Raw genomic sequence first — 24,109 nt, 5'->3', positions numbered from 1 at the left:
AGAAATGTGTTCTTCATAAAGATGTTTTTAAGTTTCCCAAATCTAACCTAGCTCAGAAATAGAAGTAACTGACTCTCAAAAAATGATTTAATATTTTAATACTTATTAATATTTATTACTTAGTTTCTGATAATTCCTGAAAAGCAATTTTCTTTAACTATCTACAGTATCCATCTTAAATACATACCACCTTTGTGTGTGTGCATGTGTGCAAATATGAACCTTCCATTTTCTGCTTGGGTTTTTCATCTAACATTAGGAATTTCAAGAAAGACAGAGTATTATCGAGTTTCCTATATACACCACTGAAAATGAGTCAATATTCTTTAATATTATAACTGGCTTTCAAAATGCAGGCTAATATAACCCTGTATGTCAATCAACTTTCAAAATCAATAGACAGTGAGCTAGATGCCTTTCAAATTGACATATTTGCTGCTGTAAATTTTCTCATCTTGTTATTTTGTGGCTTGGTTTTAGCGGCTGTTGTTTGCTTTTGAGACAGATCTTATGTGCTAACATACCTAGGTGTTGGCATTACAGGTATGCATTACCGATTCTTGTTTTACTTATGAATAACTTTTCCAAACCTTCCCAGGATAATAAATAAAATGATTCCCCGAGCCCTTTCCTTCCCATTCACCACATCTGATCCCAACCACAGTGGCTACTGCTTCCCAGGAAACTTTTCTCAGTGTTCTGCTTTATAGTCTCACTGTCATTAGCCCTGGCCATAATTTAAAACTCCTTAAGCAGCTGGACTGACTAATCCTTAAGAATCTCCACCTTTTCACTTGTGCAGTCCTGGTGAGGGGCCCCAATTCCAGCCTCAGAACCAAAAAATTGGGGCCCAAGACAAACACCTCATTTCTTTCCACTCCAATTTCCCCATCACAGAAGCTTATCAATTCTAGCTCCTAAATATCACATGAAAACATCTGTTCTTTCACAGATGCAATACAATATCTGCCTATAATGCCTCCTTTTTAAAAGACAAACCTCTCTGGGATTAGAAGTCTAGTAACAGAATTCGATAAATCATCTGGATGGCTTTTATACAAGCTAAAAAGATCAAAGGATTGACATATGGGCTGGCGAAATGACTCAAGTGGCTAAAGGTGCCTGCTACAAAAGCCTGATGCTCCCCGGAGCTTGAGTCTCAGAATCCATGTAAAAATGGAAGGAGAGAATCACCTCCGTGAAGCTGTCCATCCTGACCTCCAGACATGTGCCATGGTGGTCCCACACACGTCATATACACACATGATATTGAGAACTGTAAAGTACTGGACAGCCACTGGTGTAGGAGGTCCTTCTGTCTATGTGTTGCTTTTACTGGTTAATGAATAAAGAAACTGGCTTGGCCTATAGCAAGGTGGAAAGAAGGCGGAGTCAGGGAGAAGCCATGAAGCTGCCAGAGACAGATGTACTGAAACTTTGCTGGTAGGCCACAACCTCATGCTGATGCACAGATGAATGGAAATGGGTTAACTTAAGATGTAAGAGTTAGCCAAGAAGTAGCTAGAGCTAATGGGCCAAGCAGTGATTGAAATAATACAGTTTCTGTGTGATTATTTCGGGGCTGAGCTGCTGAGCAGCCAGGAACCAACAAGCAGCCCTCTCACAAGAAGTCACTGCCCTAGAAACAGCAAATTAAAGTGCCACCTGAATTCAAATGACAGCTTCATCAAGTTTGGCGACTTTTCTGAAAATAAAGGAAATTAAACTGAAACATCATTCATCTAGCCTTATCCAAATTGAGTTTAAAAATAAACAATAAAAGGCCCAAAGAATCTCAAAGTTGGTGCAGAGGCTGCAGTTGCTGCCAAGGATTTTCAAGTGTTGACTGAGAAATAAAAGAACACTCAACACAGCTCACTGTGCTTAGGCATGCTTCAGAAAGCACCACACAAAGCTGGCATTCAAGGTACCCTGGCCCAGGGATCTGAAGGTCAGTCAAGGTCACTGAGTTGATTACTTAACACTCTATAAGCGCCAACACCCCATGGTTTCCAGGGAAGAACACCTCAGCCGAAAAGGGGAAAAGAAAAATAAAAGGCATATCTTCAATCTTGAATCTTGAATCACACAGTACAAAATGCTTACAGTGCTGAGGAAACTTCTTCCATACAATTTTTGAAAGGCTGGTCCACACCAGCCTTCACGTACTGCTTTCAGGCATAAGACACTGCCTCCCACATGTCATAACTTCCTAATATATTGTATTGCTATGTTATGTCCCGGAACACCAGTAAGAAGTATCTAGATAGAGTCTTTATATTACCTAAACTCTAATTCACTTGTTTAATGTATGGGACGTATGGGACACTGAACTAAATAATGTCAGAATTATAATATGATGAAAAATAAAATAAGCATAAACCCAAGACATGATTATAATATCTGTGTGGTTTGAACAAACATAATTGCTTATATATGGAGTCATAGGGCATCAGATATCCAGGAAAAGAAATTAACATTTTAAAAATAAATGCAAAACATGGATGAAGAAACATGTACGGTGGCTGCATAAAGAATTAAATTGCCGTGGAAGGATAGATATGTGTCCTTTATATTAAAAATGTGTATCTTCCCTTAAATGGAAGCCAAATATAAGAGGCTCAAGGCTCAGGGTTCAAATCACAATATACCTCCAACGAAGAGAGAGATGGAGGAGAGAAAGTCAACTTTAAAAAGTCACAAATTAAAAATTATTTAGGGATTTATATAAGGGTCTTCGATTGGATTTCATTGATCCACATGTCTGTTTTTATGCCAATGCTGTGCTGTTTTTATTGTTACAGTTCTATAGTAGAGCTTGAAGTCAGGGAGCCCGCATGGGACCGACCTAGGCCCTCTGCATGTGAACGACAATTGTATAACTTGGTCTGAGGGACCCCTAGCAGTGGAATCAGGACCTGCCCCTAGTGCATGAGTTGACTTTTTGGAACCTATTACCCATGCAGGGATGCCTTGCCCAGCCTTGATGCAGGGGGAGGATCTTGATCCTGCCTCAAAGTGATATGACATGTTTTGGTGACTCCCATGGAAGGCCTGCCCCTTTTTCAAGGGAGGAGGAATGAATGGGGGGGACAGCGATAGATGGGAGGTGGAGTAGAGGGAGGAAATGGGAAGAGAGGAAACTATGGCTGGTATATAAAATAAATGAAAAAAATAAAAATATTTAGAGACTAGAGAGATGGCTCAGAGGTTAGGAGCACATACTGTTTTTCTTAAGGGACCCAAACTTAGTTCCTAGGACTGACACCAGGTAGCTAATAACCACCTTTAACTACAGTTCCAGGGGATCTCATACCCTATTGTGAAGCCCACTAAAATCACATTCAGAAACCTACACAAGACACACATATATACATGTAATTGAAAGTAAAATTATTTTTAAATTGCTTTCAAAATATAATCAATGTCATGGTCATTGACAGGAGAAAACTAGTAAGTTATAATTAAAAGCATTCCTTAACAGCAATTCTAATATGTCATTTTTTCCTAAAGTGAGCTTTCAGGGTAACTAGAACGATGGATCAAAGATTAAGATGACTTGCTGCTCTTCCAGAGGACCAGAGTTCCTGGCACCCAAATGATGGCTCAGAATTATCTGCAATTTCAGTTCCAGGAGATCCGATAACGCTCTTCTTGCATCCATAGTCACAGGCACACACCATGGTAATTACATCCATGCAGATAAAAACAACCATATGCATAAAATAAAAAAGTAAGTAAACTTTTAAATGCTGTAACCCCAAATTTCCCCTTAATTTGCCAATAGATCAAAATAAAGGTATCAAACTTCAGATTATCAGATTTACTTCAGAGTAGGCAGGAAGCATCACAAATAATAAACCAGTATGGCAAGACAGTCCCAAAAGTGTGATAGTAGCACCTACAATTGATGGTAATCAACAGCTGTCTAATTAGCCCACTCAGCAGAAGGAAAATCAGGCCTAATACTGTTGTGCTGATGTGACTAAAAAAGCTTAATCTCCAGGGAGTGGAACTGTTTGAAAGGATTAAAAGGATTAGGAGGTGTGACTTTCTTACAGTAGGTGTGGTCTTGTTGGAAGAAACACTAGGGGGTGGGCTTTGAGTGTTCAAAAGCCTGCATCATGCCCAGGTTCTCTCTACCTCTAGATCAGGATGTAGCTCTCAGCTACAGCACTGCCTGCATGCCACCCTGCTCCCCACTATTACAATAATGAAGTAAGACTGGACTCTAAGCAAGACTCGATTAGATGCTTTCTTTTATAAGAGTTGCCATGATCATGGTGTCTTTTCATAGGAAGAGAACAGTGACGAAGACAAGTGGAAACCCAGCCAGCTACCCAGGGCTAGTGAGGTCCTTAAAGAAAAACCAACTACTCATACTTGTGTAAAGTAGCATAGTTCCTAATTACATTCTAATTGTAAATATGTATCTTTTTTTTTTCTTTTTGAGACAGTACATAGCTCTGGATGTCCTGGAATTCACTCTATAGACCAAGCTGACCTCAAACTCACAGCAATCCATCTGCCTCTGTACCCTGAGTGCTGTGATTAAATGCAAGCACCACCATGCCTGGCCCCTAAATATGCAACTTTATACCCACAAATAAGCATGCTGTCACTCCTCATCAGAGAAACTTCCTTTTCCAGCAGACAGAAACCATGACAGGAAGCCACAGCTGGTGAAAATGCAGAGAAGAGCAGACTATGAGGAGCCCATTCCCATGGATACATCAACAACACATCCCTACACCTGAAGCTCAAAGAGCATCACAGAAGAGGAGGTAGAGAGATTCTAAGAGCCAGGGGACCAGGAAGTTTGCTGGTTTTGTCTTTTATAGGTGTTAAGGAAAGGAAAATGAACCCATGAAATCTCAACATATGGCTTCTTAAACAGGATCTGAAAAATAACAATATCAGTTACCATGCCACTAGAGATGGAAGAAATTTCATGGAGCCTCCGTGCTTAAAGACTGCTAAGATAGAAGAGAACTGCTCTTCCCCAGCAATGGCTATCCAACATCAAGTAGTCAAACCTAAAAACATACACATATGAGTAACACTTAACTGACTCAGAATGTTATGTTTATATATATTTGTGTGTGTGTGTGTGAAAGAGAGAGAGGGGAGGGGGAGGGAGGGAGGGAGGGAGGGAGGGAGGGAGGGAGGAAGAAAAAAGAGATTACTAAGTAAAGAAAACAGGTCAAAAATTTGAGGGGACATGGGAAGATTTGGAGGGAGGAAAGGGAGGGGGAAATAATGTCAATACAGTGTGTGTGTGTATGTATGTATGTGTATATATATATATATATGAACTTTAAAAATAAATTTAATCAAAAACCTAGAACTTACAAGTTTATCAAGGCAAAGGCTAGAGCTCAAAGGAAGAGCTCCTATCTAGCACTCATGAAACCCTGTCCACACCTGTTCCCCGTGCACCAAAGGATGGACCAGTGGAAACTCTGCTGTAAGCAAGACCTTCCTGCTTCTGTCATTCTCAGTCCCACCTGAAGTAGTTTTAAAAGGAATTAACATTCAGAGATAATTACTCACTTCTGACTTCTTAATGATATCCTTTCTATGTTTGTTATCTAAAATTAGAGGATGCATCGCCGTACGTAAGCTAGTCTTTGAGAAAATGGTAAAAAGCAATAGTCCCAAGAGAATGAGCTAAATGAGAATCATTGTGTTATATTCTATAATTTCATGTCTTTTTTAAATTTTATGGTGCTGGAGACTGCACCCAGGACCTCGAGCATTCTAGACAGTTGTTCTACCACCTTATGATACCCAAGCCCTGATTTCATTTTTGTTTAGATGTAGCATGAAGAAACAAAATCATTTCACTTTCATATTTCTTCCTAAGAAGACTGTTAAATACTGTTCTCCATGAAGTAAATCTAAATGTTTATAATTCCTCACGTTATTAAAATGGCTAAAGATTAAGGGGAAAGAGCGAGTTGTCTCTGAATCTACAGTTTCTGTGCCTTGTAATTTACATTTATTGGCACAAAACTCTTAGTTTACTCTCGATAAGGGTAATGAAAACTCTCCTAAGAATATTCTGAGGTCCCTGTGATCTTCTGTATGTTGACAGGTAGAGTCTACAGATAGTCATCTGGTTTTGCCTGACAAAGGGAGTGGCTGGTTTGAGCCCAGTGACTGCCAGTCTCCTTCCTCCACATTTTTCCCCTTGAAACATTTATCCTCAGATGATAGCACTTTCATTTCTCTTGATCCATTCCTCTCCAGGGGTAAAATCATATCATCTAAGTGATGTGCCCTCTTAGAATCCTCTTAAAGCTACCGCACTTCCAATCACCAAGTCATGAGTTCCTCTTCATGGGAAACTGTCGTGTAGGTTGTATGTAGTGCTTGATTTCTAGTGTTACAAGAGAATAAATTTTTGTAGGTTGTACATACTGCTGGAGTTCTAGTATTAGAAGAGAATAAATTTTTATAAAACATTTTAGTAAAATCCTGGTATTTACTGAATATTTGTGTCTTGTTTAACATTGAGGCTCTTTGCTTATAGTAACTCATTTAATACTCACAGTGGTGCCTCTGCAGTAGGGTCTAGTGTTGCCTCTTACATGTTGTATAAGAATGAGGATAGCGAGGTGGTGTATTAGTCAGTGTTCTCTAAAGTAACAGAACTTATAGAATGAATCTCTCTTTGCATATATAACTTATGAATGATTCTCTCTTTCTCTTTCCATATACATGGGGATTTTGAGAATGACTTACAGGTTATTGTCCAGCCAATCCGACAATGGCTGGCTATGAACAAAGAGTCCAATAATCCTGTAATTAGTCCACGAGGCTGGATGTCCCAGCTGCTCTTTAGTTTATGCCGGAACCCTAAATAAGAGGGCTATGATGCTAGTGAAGGAATGGACTGGCTAGCAAGGCAGGAGCAAACGTTTCCCTTTTCCAGATATAGGCTTCCTTATATGGGCACTTCTAGCAGAAGGCATAGCCCAGGTTAGAGGCGGGTTCTCCCAGCTTAAAAGTTCTGGACTAAAGGTGTGTCTCCCTGACTCAATGATCTGGATTAAAAGAAGATCTTCCTACTTCAAATTAAGAAAAGATCTCTCAACAGCTGTGTCCTCCATTTTGGGTTATAGTGAATTCCAGATGTAGTCAAGTTGACAACCAAGAATAGCCATCACAGATGAAAAGAAGTTTCCAGAGTCCACAGATGACAGTGGCTGAACTAAGACTAATAACTAGTATATGGCTTCCTATTCTAGACAGTTTTGTGAGTGAGGACAGATGAAGCCTAATCCCAAAAATAGCCATCTGCCCCACCCATCTGCTCTGTAGATTTTCCTATGGCATAAGGAAAAGTTGGATGCCACACACAGCTGTAGTTATAATGTGCGCTGCCCAAGGCTACAACACTCAGTGGTGTTGTACTCTCTTCACTGAGTTTGGTATCTGACTAGATTCAGAAGAAAGGTCACTCTCTTACAGGTGTGGCATTGTCCTTGAAAGGCTAACGTTCCTACCGCCAATCACTTCAGAGAAAAATAATTCCTAAGATAGGATATCAGAACATTTCCAAAAAACACACTGAGGAGTGAATTCTTACCTATGCTTTGAAGGGGGGAGGGGGAGAGGGGAGAGGGGAGGCAAACTTATACTCACATTTCAATGGTACACCAAAAAAATGGCAAAATAAGTACACTGTTTTTATACATAGTGGCATGCTCGTTGAATCCTAGGGCTTAGGAGGCAGAGACAGGCAGATCTCTGTGAGTTCGGTGTCAGCCTGGTCTACATAATGAATTCCGAGCCAACCATGGATATTTAGTGAGATCCTATCTGTAAACAGTGGGAAGTACCCCCTTACCAGTTACAGCACTCAAGAAAGGGGGCCCTACACCTCACCAGAGCAGCACAGGAGAGCTGACACTATTGACAGAGGCACAGCTGAGCTGGCCCTCAGGATGTGTGAGCAGGGTGCCTGGCTACACCCCCTTGTCTGCTGTGCCCTGGTGAAGGCTGTTGTAGAACAATCTGCACAGTGTACAAAAAGATTGTTCTCCAATAGCTATATGGTGTGAGCAGAGGAGAGATGCCTTCCCCTCTCCCAGCCCCGTGCTACTTGCGGCAGGTGGGAGAGATGTCCCTGAGAGCAGAAGAGCTGTCCCTGCCCCCCCACCCGCTGCAGCACCCGGGAGAGTGGACTCTGCACCTCACCTGGGCACTGCAGGAGAGGTGGACTGAGGGTCCAGGTTCCGGAGAACCAACCAAGAGGGCATGAAATCAGGAGAACTGGCCCTGCCTCTTGCTTGTCGCTACAAGGTGTGACCTAGCAGGAGGCAATGCTGGAGAGCTCACCCTGGCGGTGAGGACAGAGGAGCCCTGGCAGGGTGACCAACCCTGCCATCACCCAGGCCCAGAACCAGGGTCATAACCCACTCAACATCCACACCCTCTGTGATCTGCTGGAGCACATGAAGGGACCAGCCCTGCAGATCCAAAGCTACAGGATCTCCATGGCACAGGGCAATAACAGGATGTCCAAAAGGAAGCCCGTGAGAGCCCAGCATCGATAGATAGTGTAGCAGAAACCCGAGGCCTTGAACCTGACCAATGATGCTTTACAATGAGCACTTGCAAGTAAAGCTATGTGGACAAAAGGGTTTACTACTGCATGACTCACTGTAGCACACCTCAATTTCCAGGACGAGATATTTCCTTTTCCCCTTTTTTCTTCCTTTCTCTTAGATTTGGTTTTATAAGGGGGAAGGGTTGCAAGGACAGAGGGCGGATATGAAGGGGCCGGGAAATGAATGGGATCGAGATGCATGATGTGAAAGACACAAAGAATAAACAAAAGATATTTTTTAAAGTGTGTGGTAGTTATTCATGGCCTATGGACTGCTGGGGCTGAGGTACTGAAGTCACCCACTACGGTCCGAAACATGTAATCGTACATCCAGCGAGGGACCTGACCACAGGGAGGCATGTGGTACCTTCTTAGGGTCTTCCATCTGGATCATGGTAACTATAACATCCGATTATCAAAATTAAAATTGTATTCACAGACAAGATGAACTAAGTAAATCATAGCACAATAAGGCTGGGGACTTCAGATGTGTGAAGACGACAAAAAGCCTCCTAGAGAAGAAAACTGCATGAGGCTACAGCTTGGGTTTGAAGCTAATGTCACCATTTGAACCAGCAGGAAGGAACAGGTGTGAGAAAAGGAGCAGGCATGAGGAAGTCACTGTCTAACAAAAGGAACGAAAGAGTATTTCTCCCCAACACCTTCCTTAAACCTCACGGTAGTGTGTGACACACCCTTCCTACTGAGAGTGTGGTTTGCCAAGCCCTGCTAAAAATGCGGACCTTCAGCCCCCACTCCTCCCTGCCAAGGCCTGCATCACAACAATCTCCTGTGTGACAGATGTACATTCAAGTCTGAGAAGGGGTTGCACAAAGTGCTCACCTCTAGGTAAAGTCAGAGCCATCATTTCTTACGTGTAGCAACCAAAACATTCAAATGCCTCCTTTATGTCCAGAGCATCCATTCTACCCAACCAAATCCGGGGAGCTCGTGCCTGACAGATACATCATTTGATCATCCTCTCTCTCACCTGAACACTCATAGAACCAGAATTTGACACTGCAGGGTGTACCTGGAGTCATCGTAAAGGCTTACAGCTGCACCATTTACTAAGCGTGCGACCTTTAGGGCCCTTACATTGCCCCCCCTCAGCACAGTTTCATATCTGCCAACTCAAGCAACCAGCAGACTTGAGATTCCACACATCATAAAGCAAAATTTCACTATTCAAATCTCCACACCTACAAGCCGTACTTTTTCTTTCCTTTGTATATGTATTAATAGTAACTATAAAGCTCAAGGCAATTTCATTATCAAATCTCACCTATCCAATAGCTATCTAAAGAAATATTTTTATTTTTCTACTATGTTCTCACCTTGGGCTACTCTTTGCTCTGTGACTTTGGTCATCTAAAACATTGACAAAGGAAAAGCTCCATAAAGATTTCTTCCTGAGGAGATGGGAGGTCCTTGGACTTCCCACAGGGCAGAGAACCTTGACTGCTCTTCTGCCTGATGAGGGAGGGGGAGTTGACTGGGGGAGGGGGAGGGGAATGGGAGGCAGTGGCGAGGAGGAGACAGAAATCTTTAATAAATAAATAATAATAAAAAAGATTTCTTCCTGCTACTGAGTGTCATTCACACAGAACTTAGAAATAGTTTGTAAGGGCTTGGTGGTAAAGAGCTAGCTCCCTGTAAGGAGTTCAGAGCCTGACTCAGTCCCTGGACTTTGCTCTTCTGAGTCACTGTCTGACCCCGCCCCCTCCCCCCTGGCCACCCCAGCAACCAAGGAAGAGTTTCCTCTTACTGGAATTACATGGTGCTATTTATTGTTACACTTGATGCTTTCTTCTGTGCACCTGTTCCAAACTGCAGTGGCTCCAGGAATAGCAGGGCTTAGGGACAGCATACTGTAGTAATTTTTTTCTTCTTTAAGCCAGTAAAATAGAAAATATAACTAATTTAGCTTTTCCTTACAATTGGGGTTTTATCTTTACCTTAGAATTTGAGTTTTAGAATAGTTCCAATTTAGTAATCATTAAAGCTTTGTATAATTTTTTATAGATACAAGTGGTAACAAAAATAATTGCTTGTATTACATTTCCTTACTTAAAGACCACTTAACTTGAAGTTAAGGATGAAAGCAATTACAACTTTTAGTGTTTCAAAGACTAAGCAAAATAGAATGTGAGGAACTGGTAAACAAGGAACTATGTTGGAGGAGAGCCACTTGTTGGTTCCTGGCCGCTTAGCCTCAAAATAACCAGATACTGTATTAACTAAATCACTGCTTGGTCCATTAGCTCCAGCTTCTTATTGGCTAACTCTTACATCTGAATTTAACCCATTTCTAGTAATCTGTGTATAGCCACATGGCTGTGGATTACCGGGTAAAGTTCCGTCTGGCTCTGAAGCTACATAGCTTCCCTCTGACTCTGCCCTTCTTTGTCCCAGCATTCAGTTTAATTTTCCCTGCCTACCTCTCTTCTTTTGCCCTATCAGACCAAACCAATTTTCTTTATTAATTAACCAATCATATTCACAGCATACTAAAAGGAATCCAACATCAGAACTATCTAAATAAAACGTAAGTATTAGTATTTATTTTTAGACAAGTTCCATGACAGTCTATAAAGGTCAAAGTATGGCAGTGTGATCCCTAGCAATTTAGATTAGCAAAGTTTTATAATCCTTATCTTTTAACAGGTCTGCTCCATTATCATGACAAATATGATTGAATACCCATTAAGTATCTGCTCAAAATCTACAAGTTTATAAAGGTATTTATGTATAACTACAATAAAATTCAAATAATTATTTCTCAACTATGGTTCACCTAGTTTAAGACATGTTTAACATTCCTACAATGAGAAAATCCTAAAGATCTATGATCTCTGATTTGATGGCATATTTTAATCCACCACCTCGAAGAGAGTTAAAAACAAAGCAGGAAGAGAATCTGAAGATCAGAACATGCGGGAATTTGCCAGTCATCAAACGTGGTGGTGTCAACAGTGTATACAAATTCCCTTCAGGGTAAAGCTGGAATGGTTAAAAATAGACCTTTGACAATGTCAGGCACACAGCACAAGAAAAAGAAATAGAAGTCCAATGCTATTTAAGTCTGTTTAGGCAACAAGGCAAAAGGAGACATCCCTTGACTGAAAACCTAAACTCTGATTATGTGCCCAAGGTCACCCAGCCAAGGAAGTTTTTCTTCTCTCTGCTTCACTTCACCTCAGGCATCTGGAGCAAAGTGAAAATGCCTGGCTGTGCTGTTTCTAATTTAGAAATAAGTTCAGAAAGACACCTGACAGAGTCTGATAACCCTTAGCCAGTATGTCTAAACCTGAGTGACAGGGATATTTTCGAGGTGTTCGGGGCTGCTCATAGATTTTCTAATCTCACCGCTATACCTCTCTCCAATCCAGCGTTGCCTTAAAGTCGACAGTTATGAACCACTACAATGCTCCTTAAGACCCAAAACCAAAAATTGAGTTTTTCCTCTTCTTTGCTCAGGGTAGAAGACAAGTGGATCTTGTTTTCCTTATCTAGCCACAGGTCTGGAGTTAATGAATGTTAAATATTCGTTAGCTGTTGTTGAAAAGGTGCCAGAGAAAAGGTCCATAGGTAAGGAAGCCTCAGAGAGCACCCCTACCTATGCCTCACCACAAACCCACCCCGGCCCAGCCGTCCATCAAAGCTACTACTTTTATCTACCCTGGAAAGAGTTACATCCAAACCTGATGGCCTACAGCTTAAGCCAATGGTGTGAGAGTCTTTAATATAAAGTAGACACCCTCTCCACCATTTCTTTGTTAATCGCACAAAAACAAGGAGGGGACGTTGAACTTTCTCAGCCATCTGGGATATCACATGCTCTGGCTACCCACAGGTAATGATAGTGTTGCTCCTACTGTCTCTGGTGGTTTGAGTGAGGATGGCACCCAGAAACCCCCATTTGAATGCTTGGCCAGCCACCAGGCACTATTGGAAAGGAGGTGTGGCCTTGCTGGAGGAAATGAATCACTGCAGGTGGGCTTTAAAGTTTTCAAAAACCCAACCCAAGCCCAGTAGCTCTCTTTCTGCTGCCTATGGATATGGATGTAGAACTCTCAGCTTCTTCTCCAAGACCATGTCTGCCAAGCTTCCCTCCTTGCTGACAATGGACGAAACCTCTGAACCTTGAAGCAAGTCCCAATTAAATACTTTCTTTTATAAGAATTACCATAGTCATGGTTTCTCCTCAGAGCAATAGAACAGTGACTAAGACACTGTCTCCTCCCAGACACAGACCACACCCCTTTGGAAAAGGAAATTTACCTACAGTTATCATCTACGGCTCCACTCTTGGAAGACACAGAAATCTGTGGTTTGAGCTGTTTGGTGGCATTTTATATGTAAAGACACTTCTTTAGCAATTGTCCTTCCAAGTATGAAATGAGAGAGGCCTAGTAACAGGCTAGCCAAATGACTTAACCACATACACCAAACACCAAGTCCTTGGAGGATAATTTCCATATCTCAGTAAACTGAAGAACAAAAATATGAAGCAGAAGCATTTGGGGCTGGCAGCTGTCGATATTGTTGCAATGAAATGAAAGAGAAGAAATTCTGATACTTGATATTTTGTTTAGAAAAATCTCCCCAAACTGTTCTGAGCCCACAGAGCCAACTCTTGGTAAATTTGGGATTTAAGCTGTGTTAATGCAAACAGCGCTTAATTCAAAGCAGGTGCTTCTCTGGGGGTCACTAAACCCTGCTTGATTTCCTGTAAAGCTTAAGAAAAGCAGGCTAACCTGGGTTGTGTTGGTTCAAAGTATGTTTTTAATCTGCCTTTTGGATGATAATATTATAAAAATCATACTGATCACATTAAAGAATATTAGTGTGTGCCACTTAGATTTATATGACAGGTTTCTCCTTCCAAGTCTCTCCAGTGAGACTGGGGCTGTTTGCCTGGGTTACTGTGCGTGTTTGCTCAGTGGTTTCCGAGGCAACAGCACTAAGCTTTTTGGAAGATAAAGAGACAATTTGTAAATCTTCCACCCGATTTAGGAGAGGCACGAAAAAAGTGTGTGTGTCCAAGAAACAAAGGCTGGAGCCTTTGATCACCAATGTCACCTAGCATTTGAGCTCAGAATGCTAGAATTTATACCAGGCAATTTCCCCTGAACTTGTATTGTTTCATTAGCCTAAACTTTCCAGAAGCAAATGATAACCAATAAACAATTTCTATGTCTGTTCTGTTAAATACTTAATAGCCAGGTTCAACTTTTAAAAGAAGAAGAAAAACACCTACCAAATTGAAATGTATTTTAAAACACATCAATAGAAAACTACATTTCCTACTTTCTTTTTTTTACTTTTTTCATATTCAAATAAAACTGGAGAGAGAAGCCACACTTACTCACCCTATTACCATTTAAAGCACTGCTGCCTAAAGTAGGCATCATTCTTCTGATAATATAATCAAGCCCTTTGATGCTTCGATGGCATGGCCCAGAGGAGAACTAAGTCGGTTGTCGGTGGGCAACAGGGCTGGCAACACGCACTTGGGCTCAGCCAGGATCATAAACTCATTCCGTGAGGACAGAGAACCCAAGTCCTCCACATCCTTTCCCATACCAGCTTCTGACCTCATCTGCGACCTCTGTCATGGAAATGATAATTCACAGAACTAGGAGGGAAGGGGGCAATGCTGAAAATAAGCCACTAAGTAATGCAGAGGCTTGGGCTTGAAGCTGCGGTAAATGGCATCGTCGGAATTTGTGAAGGGTTTCTGGTTTGCTCTTTTTTAAAATGGGGAAGCTGTTGAGATAAACCAATTCAAATTAAAATCTTGACATTTCCAGGAAATACAGTGGGGGAAAAAAGAATTTTTCAGAAGTTTATTAAAAAGCATCACATGTAACATGGTGAAAGCAGACAACCATCCTCCTGGTCTAGCATTCTTATTTTAACAAAATTAATTCTATCAAGTTGACTGACTATAAAGTATTTGTTTATGTATTAATTTAAAGGGGCAGGAGAGAATATGTGATGTTCTTGTAAAGCTGCGGAATCTGGTTCCCAGCACCCACATAGGATCGCCCACAGCCACCTGAAGGACGGCTTCAGCAGGATCCACCCTGCTGGCTTCTGCAGACACCTACACTAACATGCACATACCTACACCTATACACAGAATTAAAAATAAAATATTTTACAAAACATATCTAGTCAAGTGTCTAATCCCAGCAAAAAGAAGGGTTGAGTACCAAATGCACTAAAGCCAGAAAAATAAAGCCCTGCAGCTGATAAACGCAATTTAAGTAGCCAGAAGTAACTTTCTCTAAGGCACATGCAGGACCCAAAAACAGGTGGTTAGATTATGCATATGCTCACAATAACACATTAGTATTTATTGAGCACTTACTAAATGCTGGGCACTACACACTTGCGTGCTGATTTCCCTTGATCCACCCAACACTCTCAGAAGGCTGGGTACCATCCAAATTGTGACACCTTCTAGATTCCAGGCAAACAGCAGCCACCTGTGCCATAGTGAGTGGTCTAGTCCCAGAGTTTCACAGGGAGCATGAAGCAGAGCAAGCCAAGAATCACCATTTGCCATGATGTTACTATGCTTACAGAGAAGATAGTCCATCCCAAGGAAGAAACGTGAGCTGGCTGAGGTCATGTGCCACCAAAATACAGAGGACAGGAGTCAGTCCAATTTGGAAGACACCAAAATCATCAAAGAATATCCGCAGCAAGTCACACCCCTCACTCGAATTTTTTTTGCTGGATCCCAGAGAAAAGTTAGAGTTTCATGGAAACATTTAAAACAAATAGCTAAGGAATGAACAGATTTTTATAAATGCTCACAGTCTCCAAAATTCTATCAGAGTCAGCATGGCTGGGGCGGGGGACACCCTGAACTTTAATACAGCAGACTGGTAGGTGGACCCAGAGAGGAGGCTCGCCAGTGTGCTGCCAGCTTTGAGAGGAGACCTACTGTAGTTGTTGGTGACACTAGAGACATTCCCTCGCCAGGAGTGCCTGCTTTTCAAAACCCTTGGCCTTGCCTTTAGGCTTTTCAGGAAAGTCCACACTGGACATTACCACCTTATTTTCAACCCCCAAACTCTTAAATGTATATCTTAGATTTCACAAGCTAGAGAATGGTACATAATGATAATATAAACACATAGAACTGTGGCTAATATTTCATGTAAATACATGGGTGTAAATATGTAATTGTTTAGCGATGTAAATATGTATTATTCATACAACTGTCGAAGAATTTACTGAAACTTCCACCAAGCACTCTGAAAGACTCAACGGTCCAAAGTTCCCATCTGGCTTTGATTCCTCTTTGTGAGCGAGTGATAAAGTGCCCTTCTGATGTTGCACAGGTCTCAGAAAGTGTTGTAATCGACCGTATCACTATCCTGCGGTGATAAGTCAAAGGCAATTGAAACCACAAGTTCAATGACTGCTTCGCCAGATCAGCTTCGAGGGCGATGAGAGCAAAGACAGAAAGATGGGACAATGGAAAGACGAGCTCTTCCCCACCTTCAGAGTGTGATTTTGAAGTGCTCAGGAAATGACTATAATTAAAATCCAATTTCCAAATCAGCGTTTTATACCAGGTGACAGAAGATAAAAGAAATAATATATGCTCCTTTGTTTTGAACTAGTTTCGTAAGTTGGCCGAAGGTACATGTAGATGAATAAGAACTTAGAAAACCCAAATGGAAAATCTGTGTCCCCTCCAGTTAGAAGAGCTCCCTGATTCAAACGCTCAAGTGATTGTACGTTCTTATCGTAAAGAACACTTTTCCTCCTTGCTGGGCATGAGGAGGGCAGGGTCTCGGGTTGCTCAGGCTAACCTGGTTCTCACTATGAGACAAGAAAATGATCTTGAATTTCCGACCCTTCTGTCTCTGCCTTCCACGTACTGAAATCACAGACATACCTAACGCATGTCTGTCTTCACCTCCCTGAGACTGTAGACATAGAGGACCATACCCAGTTTATGGGGATTCAAACCTAGAATTATGTGTAAGCTGAACGAGCGCTCTACCCACTGACTTACACACCCAGCCTCCTGTGGGTTCATCTTGACACACTGTATTCCAACTATGAATTTACAGGACTGTCTGTCAAATTGCCAAGCAAATTCCATCGGATTACGGGTACCTGTCAGAAAATCCTGTATCAATCTTTTGATATGATAACCAAGTAAATTACTCCTCTAAAACAAAATTTCCTCTTCCTCGATGAAGTAGTCTTTTTCACTCTGAGATTAATTCACGCACACATACTTTTGCCCTCACACCAAAGGCCGGTTAAAACAGGCCAGAACATAGCAAGCAACTCAGAAAAACAAGACCTCATGCTGGTAGCTCGCAATGTCAAAAACAAACTGGGAGGGACTGGAGGGTTGGCTCAGCACCTGTTGCTCTTGCAGATATCCTGGGTTTGGTTGCCAGCACCGGCAAGGTAAATTCATAACCGTCTGTAATTTCGGGAGATCCAGCACTCCTTTCTGAACTCCACAGGAGCCAGACATACATGCAAGCAAAGCATTCGTTCGCATAAAAGTAAATCTAAAAGAAATGGATATCTAAACAAACAGCTGGGAGACTACAGATGTGCTTGGGCATGTGATTTTGACGAGGGACTCATTGGGCAGAGGTGGCCCTACAGACAACGATTAGAAAAACTGATGAATGTCTTTCAGAAAAATGCCTGTCTCTTGGGCCTTGTTATGAGACAAATGCTCTCTGATGGGGGAGGCAATGAACTGTCACAAACCCCCATAGGCTGATTCATGTCAGCTGCTACTCAGCTCAGCCACGGAGTGAGACACTTTGAAGCGTGAATATAGGTGAGGTTGCTTGTGAAGATAAAGACCCTGGCCAGCCTGGAGTGTGAAATCACAGCCAGCAAGCCAAAGCAGAATCAGGCCCTGTGGTATGTTTAGATTTGAAGTAGGGAAAGCTAAGGACGAGCTGATACCCAGAAGCCTTTGATTCTGGGAAGCAGATTAAGAACTAGAAACTGCGAGAAACCAAGATAAATAAAAGCTCCATTCTGCTTGGACTTAACCTCTTGACCAGACTCATATTCCTGAGCATATTCAGAGGCAAGGGCTTTGCCAGTGAAAAGCATACACCAACTTCACCTGCTGGCCTCTGTGAGGGCCTCGGAGCTCCCAGAGCAGCTAATGTCCCCCTCCCAGGAAGTTCCAGTCCCCGAAGAATGGTATAAGGAGAAGCAGATGGACGCAGCACAATGGACTTCCTTTCTGCCCTCTGGGAGTCAATAGGGAGGGGACGTTTAAAATAGTAACACTTAGTGGCAGGTGGAAGTCTCCAAGCTCAAGCGACAGATCCAAGTTTGGAGAGGACTAAGCTTACTTTAAATAAATAAAGATGAAGATGGCGAGACACCCATTTAGAAGACAAACTTGCAATAAAAGATCTAAAACCAGCCTTAAATTTAAAAAAAAAATTAATGAGGGCTGGACAAATGGCTCCATGGTTAAGAGCACTCACTGCTCTCAGGGGACTTGAGTCTGGTCCCCAGCACTCAGATACTTGTAAGTCCAGCTCTAGGGTATCCAACACTCTCATCCAGTCGCTGAAAGCACCCATACACTTGGTATATGTTCATAGAGGCACATACATGCACACACACACACACACACACACACTCTTTAAAAAGTATAACAATAATCTTAATAAAGAAAGTACTCAAAATAAATTATTTTTACCTACATGATAAAACCACAAATTAACACTTATACACACAAACCCACTTGGGCTCTGTTTGACAGACGTCCAAGCACGGTGCCATCTGGGAACCTGAAGGACTTCACAGTGTGGGTACAAAAATCATGCTGGCCTCTGAAGCCACAGAGACCTATCACCTGGAAGGTCATTTGAGCTTCCCATCATTTTCACGATGGAGCAATAGTAACACCAATTTTACTTCTATCTAACCACTCTTCCTTTGCAACTAGCAGGTGAAAAAAAAAAACACTTGGTTTGTGTATCCTTAAAATAATACATTAGAGGACAAATCCAGAAACACAACACCATTTAATGTTGTATATTCTACTTAAAGGGTTACTAACCCAAACAATGCAGCTCTAAGCCGGTAGTAGAAAATAATTTCTTTTCGTGACAGAGACATTGTGTTCAAAAGCACTGCCGTTCTGTAATTACCTTATGCACAGAATTCATCTGAAGGAGTGTTCAAATCTGGATTGGAGTGCTGTGGGGGCGGAGGGAACAAACATGTTTACAGTCTGTTCAAATCTGCACTTTCAAATGTTTGATAGACGAGTTTGGAATAGGCTGCGGAGGTGGCTCAGTAAGTGAAGTACTTTCTGGGCAAACTGTGAGAACCTCAGCTAGGATCCTGGGCGTGCGCTTACAGGCATGCGGTCTGAGCCTGGCTCTTAGCCTGTAACCACCGCATGCCTGTAACGGCAGCAGTCAGGGTGAAGATGCGCAGGTGCTGAGGCCTCACCAGCCATCCAGACTAGCCTTCGCAGCAAGTTTCGGGACAGTAAGAGAGCCTGTCTCAAAGACTTCAGTGAAAACCGATAGAAGGCACCAACACCTCTGGACTCCACATGCATAAGCACAGGTGGGTGCACCTGCACACACACAGGCGTACACTCTACCCACACATGCACACACACAGAGAAAAAGTTGTTTAAGCAATGCTTCAACAATATGCTTTAGTTTATAAATCAGAACTTATTAAACATATACTGTTAAAACTTTTAATGATCAGTCGGTCCTGGACCAACTCTAAGTCCCATAAGACAGCATCTAAGACTTTATTGATGAGCTGATTTCTAACATAATCAGTCACCCTGTGCCTCTATTTCTGACCAGATACCATCACAAGGACCTTGACACTTGCTGCCGGGGAGTTCCAAGTGTACGGTGGCATGCCTCTGTGGTCACTAGGCAGGGAGTGCCTCGCCACTCATTCCCCATGGACTACGTATGTCCAGTTCAGTGTGGGTACTCACTAAAATGTTAAAATCATGTTAGCTAAATCTCCTGGCCACGTATTGGTTAGCCCTCCACCTATCATTCACGGAGACAGGATTTTAAGTTTATTTACTAACCCTTTGGGAAGAAAAAATATAGTGGAACCTACTGGTTTGTGAATAAGAGCCAATATCAAAGTAAACAGAATCATTCAAATGTACTTGAAAAACTTCAAACTACAAAGTTTATCCCTGCAAAGCAAAACAACCCAGGAAACTAGATCGTATATGACTATGTACAATTACAAAAGCATAGAGAGTCCTCTAGTTCTGTTTCGTTGGAGGACATTGATTATAAATTAAATTTTAAGACACAGATTCCTACAATGTACTAGGATCTGGGTCCCTACAGTCGCTCACTGCCGGCAGCTCCTTAACTGTTCCTGTTCTCATCGTTCACTGTCAAACGCGCTCAATTCTCCCACACTCAGTGTACCCCGTAATATGTCTCCTCCACCCACCAACAAAAACACCTCCTGTTCCACAACACGGAGTATATGAACTACTTCTCCTTTCTCTTGGTATCCCATGGCTACCTTGCATGAGAAGCAAGGCCAGCATAGGTCTGTAAGCAATCAGATGCAGCGTGAGTGGTTCTGCCATGGTGGCACACTTCACATAATCAAATTGCTTACTACGGCTTTGCTAAATCGAATGTTTACAGATGAGCCATACGGTCTCAGAGTACCACACGCTTTCACACTCTCAGACAAGTCACCAGGAGCTCGGCCGCTGGAACAAAAACATACATCACCGAAATGTCGTTATTAGACGACAGTATACGTGAAGTGACATCACAGTGTCACAGGTCTGTCCACTCTGAGTCTTTCACTTCCCCATGACCACTTTGCTGGCAGATAGGGCCTTCCATGTCTACATCAGGATTTCTGAACCCCAGCAGTATTACCCTCCTTGTTGAAGCTGTTCTATGGGCTATGGGGCACTTAGCATCACCGCGACCCACTCAATAGATGTCTGCGGCATCCCACACCAACCATGACAATCGAAAATGTCTCCGTACATTGCCAAATGTCCACAGGGGGGAGAGGGAAACTACAAGAGAACCACCGATCTAATCGATGCCGAGTCCTTTAATCTGCAATAATAACAGGGCACGAGTTGAGCTACAGGAATCTGCACATTACATAAGAACTTGAACTAAAAGTTCACAGCCACCCTTCCCTTTGCTGAGCAATTATTTGCCTTCCTTTAAACCTGCTTCCTTTAATGAAAAGTTCCTTCTCAAAGCGCAAGGGAAGTCAGTTGCCAGTGATCTTCAATCTTTTCCGGGAGGGACCGACCGAGCCTCCGCCTGCCGTAGACCCAGAACTTTCCTTGATGGCCCAGCAGAGACACAAGCATGGAATGTTCTCAAGCAGAACCAGAGCTGCGGCTCCGGCTCTCTCACCCTGACTGAGGCACACCTTGCGGTGACAGGCTTGTGGTTTCCACTCAAACAAGTTGTTGCGCCGGCCTCGCGGCCATCCCGGTTTCACTTTGTCAGTAATTTAATTTCACAGGAGGCTGAGCCCAGATACGGATTTCTTGTCAACATTTTAGACCCAGCCACTCCTGACCTGAAAGCGGCTCCAGGCAAGCCTTATAGGCAACACCCTGGAAATTAGGAGCCGACAAACATGTTTCACCTAGCTCTCAACTACAGGCTGCATAGGTTCAAAGCGATACGGTTGTAGAGGGAAAGGCGCTTGGCCTTAATTTACAGGACCCCTGAAGGGAAGAACAGCTTGATGGCTAAAGTTTCTTTGCTCAGAACGGTCTTAGGAAAGGAAATTAAACAAATGTACTTTTGAGTGGAAGTTAAAAGGACCCTACATATGACAGAAGTAAATATTTTTTCAGCAATAAAACTTGGGATTTGAGCTTCCTTACAAGTCAACAGAAACGTGGACAGACTCCCCTTCAAGGGACTTGTCACTGCTGTGGACCAGAGAGAAAGAGATGGGTCGATGGGGCACAGGTTGTTCCTTTGAAATATTTACTGTTAGACTTTAAAGCCACTCGTGTTGTTTGAGGCTTTAGGGTAGATGGCCAGGAGACAACACAGACTATCATAAATATCTGTGGCATTGTTTTCCTTCATGACACAGTGGCACTGTTGAAGATTTCCTAATTGATCTTAATAATGGCTGGAGCTTCGGTGCTTGGATAAAGGACATAATCTTTATCTGAAGCCTAGACAGGGTTTTCCATTTTCAGATTTCTACAGATAGAATTAAGCATTTATTTCCTCGCCTGGAAAAACGTTAATTAGGTCCAAGAGCCTCGAGAAGGAGGGAGGCATTATTTAAAAATTATATAACTTTCCTGTCACAATTACCTGGCACCGCAACTGTACTAGTGATTTCCTGGATGCAACGTAGGCTTGTAGGAAAAAAAAACCAATCTTGTCACAACTTAAAACCATAGTCCTGGAACCCTTCGCGCACACATTAACACCACTGCCCACATAAACTCCAACAGAATAGCCGCAGATGTGTGTTCACGTCCCCGTCTGCCTTCTTGTCCACAGTATTAAAACAATGGGAGAAGGTTCACTGTTTGAAAGGTGACCACAGTCACCGAGGTTGTAGGTCCTAGGCGCAGGGACCTTCCAAGTGTTGACAAGTGCCTTTCACTGCTTGTTTCTTGTCATTTTCCTGTTAACGAACATGTCCTGTTTCCAAGGACCTAAAAAGTGCTTTAAACTGACTATTTTCACCTTAAATTACAGTAATAGCCTCTGAAGTCACTTCATAATTATAATGAATAAATATCCTCACCATTAGCAGCCAGACACTATCATGCTGGAAAACATTAAAATATAAACCACCACTCCGGTCAGCATAGAGATTTACAACAAGAGTCTGACACGGTATCAGTTACAGTTGGCTTCTCACTCTCAGTCCCCAAGCCATTTTTTAAAGAGTCTATTTTAGAATGAGACATACAGAGGAGAGATCGTTCCATAATCACAAAATCTCCCAGCAATTATTTTCACTTCAGCGGCAAGCCTTCAGTTTAAAAAATACATACCTATTCATTACATTTATATATGGCATATTTATTATCCGTGGAAAACACACCAGGGGAACTTACTTGACAGTGACTCTGTTTGATAAATCCTGCAGATCCCCAGGATGAAAAAGCTGGGCTTCTTTCAATCCAATCTGTTCACAAGCTCTCAAAAAAACGTTTATATTATCCTGTGAAAAGAATTAGAAAGTGATTGTTTAGCTGAGCTTGCTCTCAGACAAAGGTTACCAATTTTTATGATACAACTTCCCAGCTTCAAAGTCCAATTATAGTCAGCAAAAGAGGCGGTGGCAAGAACAACGCGTAAGTGTATTTGAACGAGGAAAAAAAAAAAAAAAAGTCCGTGGACACGTATAGCCTTTCAGTCTTCCGGAGCATAAAAGGTGGCGCTACCTTCTGCCCGAGCGTACACTGTTTCTGTGATCTTTGTGACTGGCACGTTAAACATTACCTGTTATAGGACAAGCGCCTGGCCAGTGAGCAGTAATCTACACTTTGATGTCAGCTCTGCTCTGCAAACAAACGCCCTCTTCCCAGCTTCGCACGACAAGCTTCACCTCTTTAAAAATAACTCCAGCTACTGACATTCACCCACCCAGAAACTGTTGGCAGGGAAGAAATAAGAGGAGGAACATTCTGTTTCTATGATTACAAATTACAGAACGGCTGTGGAATACCACACCTGGAATCTGGGTTTGGTTGCTGAGCCAGCTCGTGACAGGCACAGAGACCATGCTATAGGACCAAGGAGAAGCCTGGCGCTTATTGGCTGAACCATCCCGTTGGGGAGGGGCATAGTCCTCACTCCCTGCACCTGTCTGAAGGACTGCCTCCAAAAACACTGAAAAGCTATCCCCCACCTCCAAGCCTGCCCTCCTATCTAATTTCAAAAGCCCAATCCTCCATTCACAAGCCAACGCTTACCATTATGCTAAGCTGCTGTGAGACCACGATCTGTTCTATGTTCAGGGAGCCGCATTGCAACCACACACACTGGTTCCTAGGACTGGCTTTGGCATCACCCCTTACTGCTCTTGAGAAAGAAAAGTACTTTGTGTGGCTGAGTCCCTGGTGACTCCACGTGGACTCCCTTTGCTTTGCTAGGCTTGTGCATAGGGGGAATGTCTTGCTTGCATGCTAGCACACGCTTGTCCACTTAAGTTGGCTGGCAACTCTGCCTCTGTGGTGTGGGCCTCCCTGGAGCCACACCCATCTCCCTCCCAAGCTGAGGTCCACAGAGCAGAAGGCAATCTCCCACTTGGAGAAGGCAGCGCTTCCTATGCGTAGGCAGCAAAGTTGGGATGAGAGGGAATATCAGACCAAAAAAAAAAAAAAAAGAGAGGGGGGGGGGATTGGAGGCCAAGTCAGCAGCTTATTCTCAGAGCATAAGGGGACTTCGGGAAAGTGCAAGAGAAAGTGTGACCAGTGAAAAGCAA

The 24,109-nt window shown here is 42.6% G+C and overlaps 1 protein-coding gene across 11 annotated transcripts in view; it reads right to left on the bottom strand.

Annotated features, from left to right (window-relative positions):
• Lmo7 (LIM domain 7) overlaps positions 1–24,109 on the bottom strand; it is a 184,686-nt gene that overhangs the window by 72,434 nt on the left and 88,143 nt on the right. For all 11 annotated transcript variants that reach the window (XM_050144691.1, XM_050144683.1, XM_050144687.1 and 8 more), the window contains exon 4: positions 22,737–22,843. In XM_050144691.1, coding sequence (XP_050000648.1) covers positions 22,737–22,843 — 107 coding nt within the window. The remainder of the gene's footprint in view (positions 1–22,736; positions 22,844–24,109) is intronic.

This window comes from Alexandromys fortis, unplaced genomic scaffold (genome assembly GCF_014885135.2).
Source record: "Alexandromys fortis isolate MF-2015 unplaced genomic scaffold, M_Fortis_MF-2015_v1.1 scaffold_43, whole genome shotgun sequence".
In the NCBI taxonomy this organism is placed as follows: Eukaryota; Metazoa; Chordata; class Mammalia; order Rodentia; family Cricetidae; genus Alexandromys; species Alexandromys fortis.
This window is presented reverse-complemented; position numbering and strand designations above follow the sequence as displayed.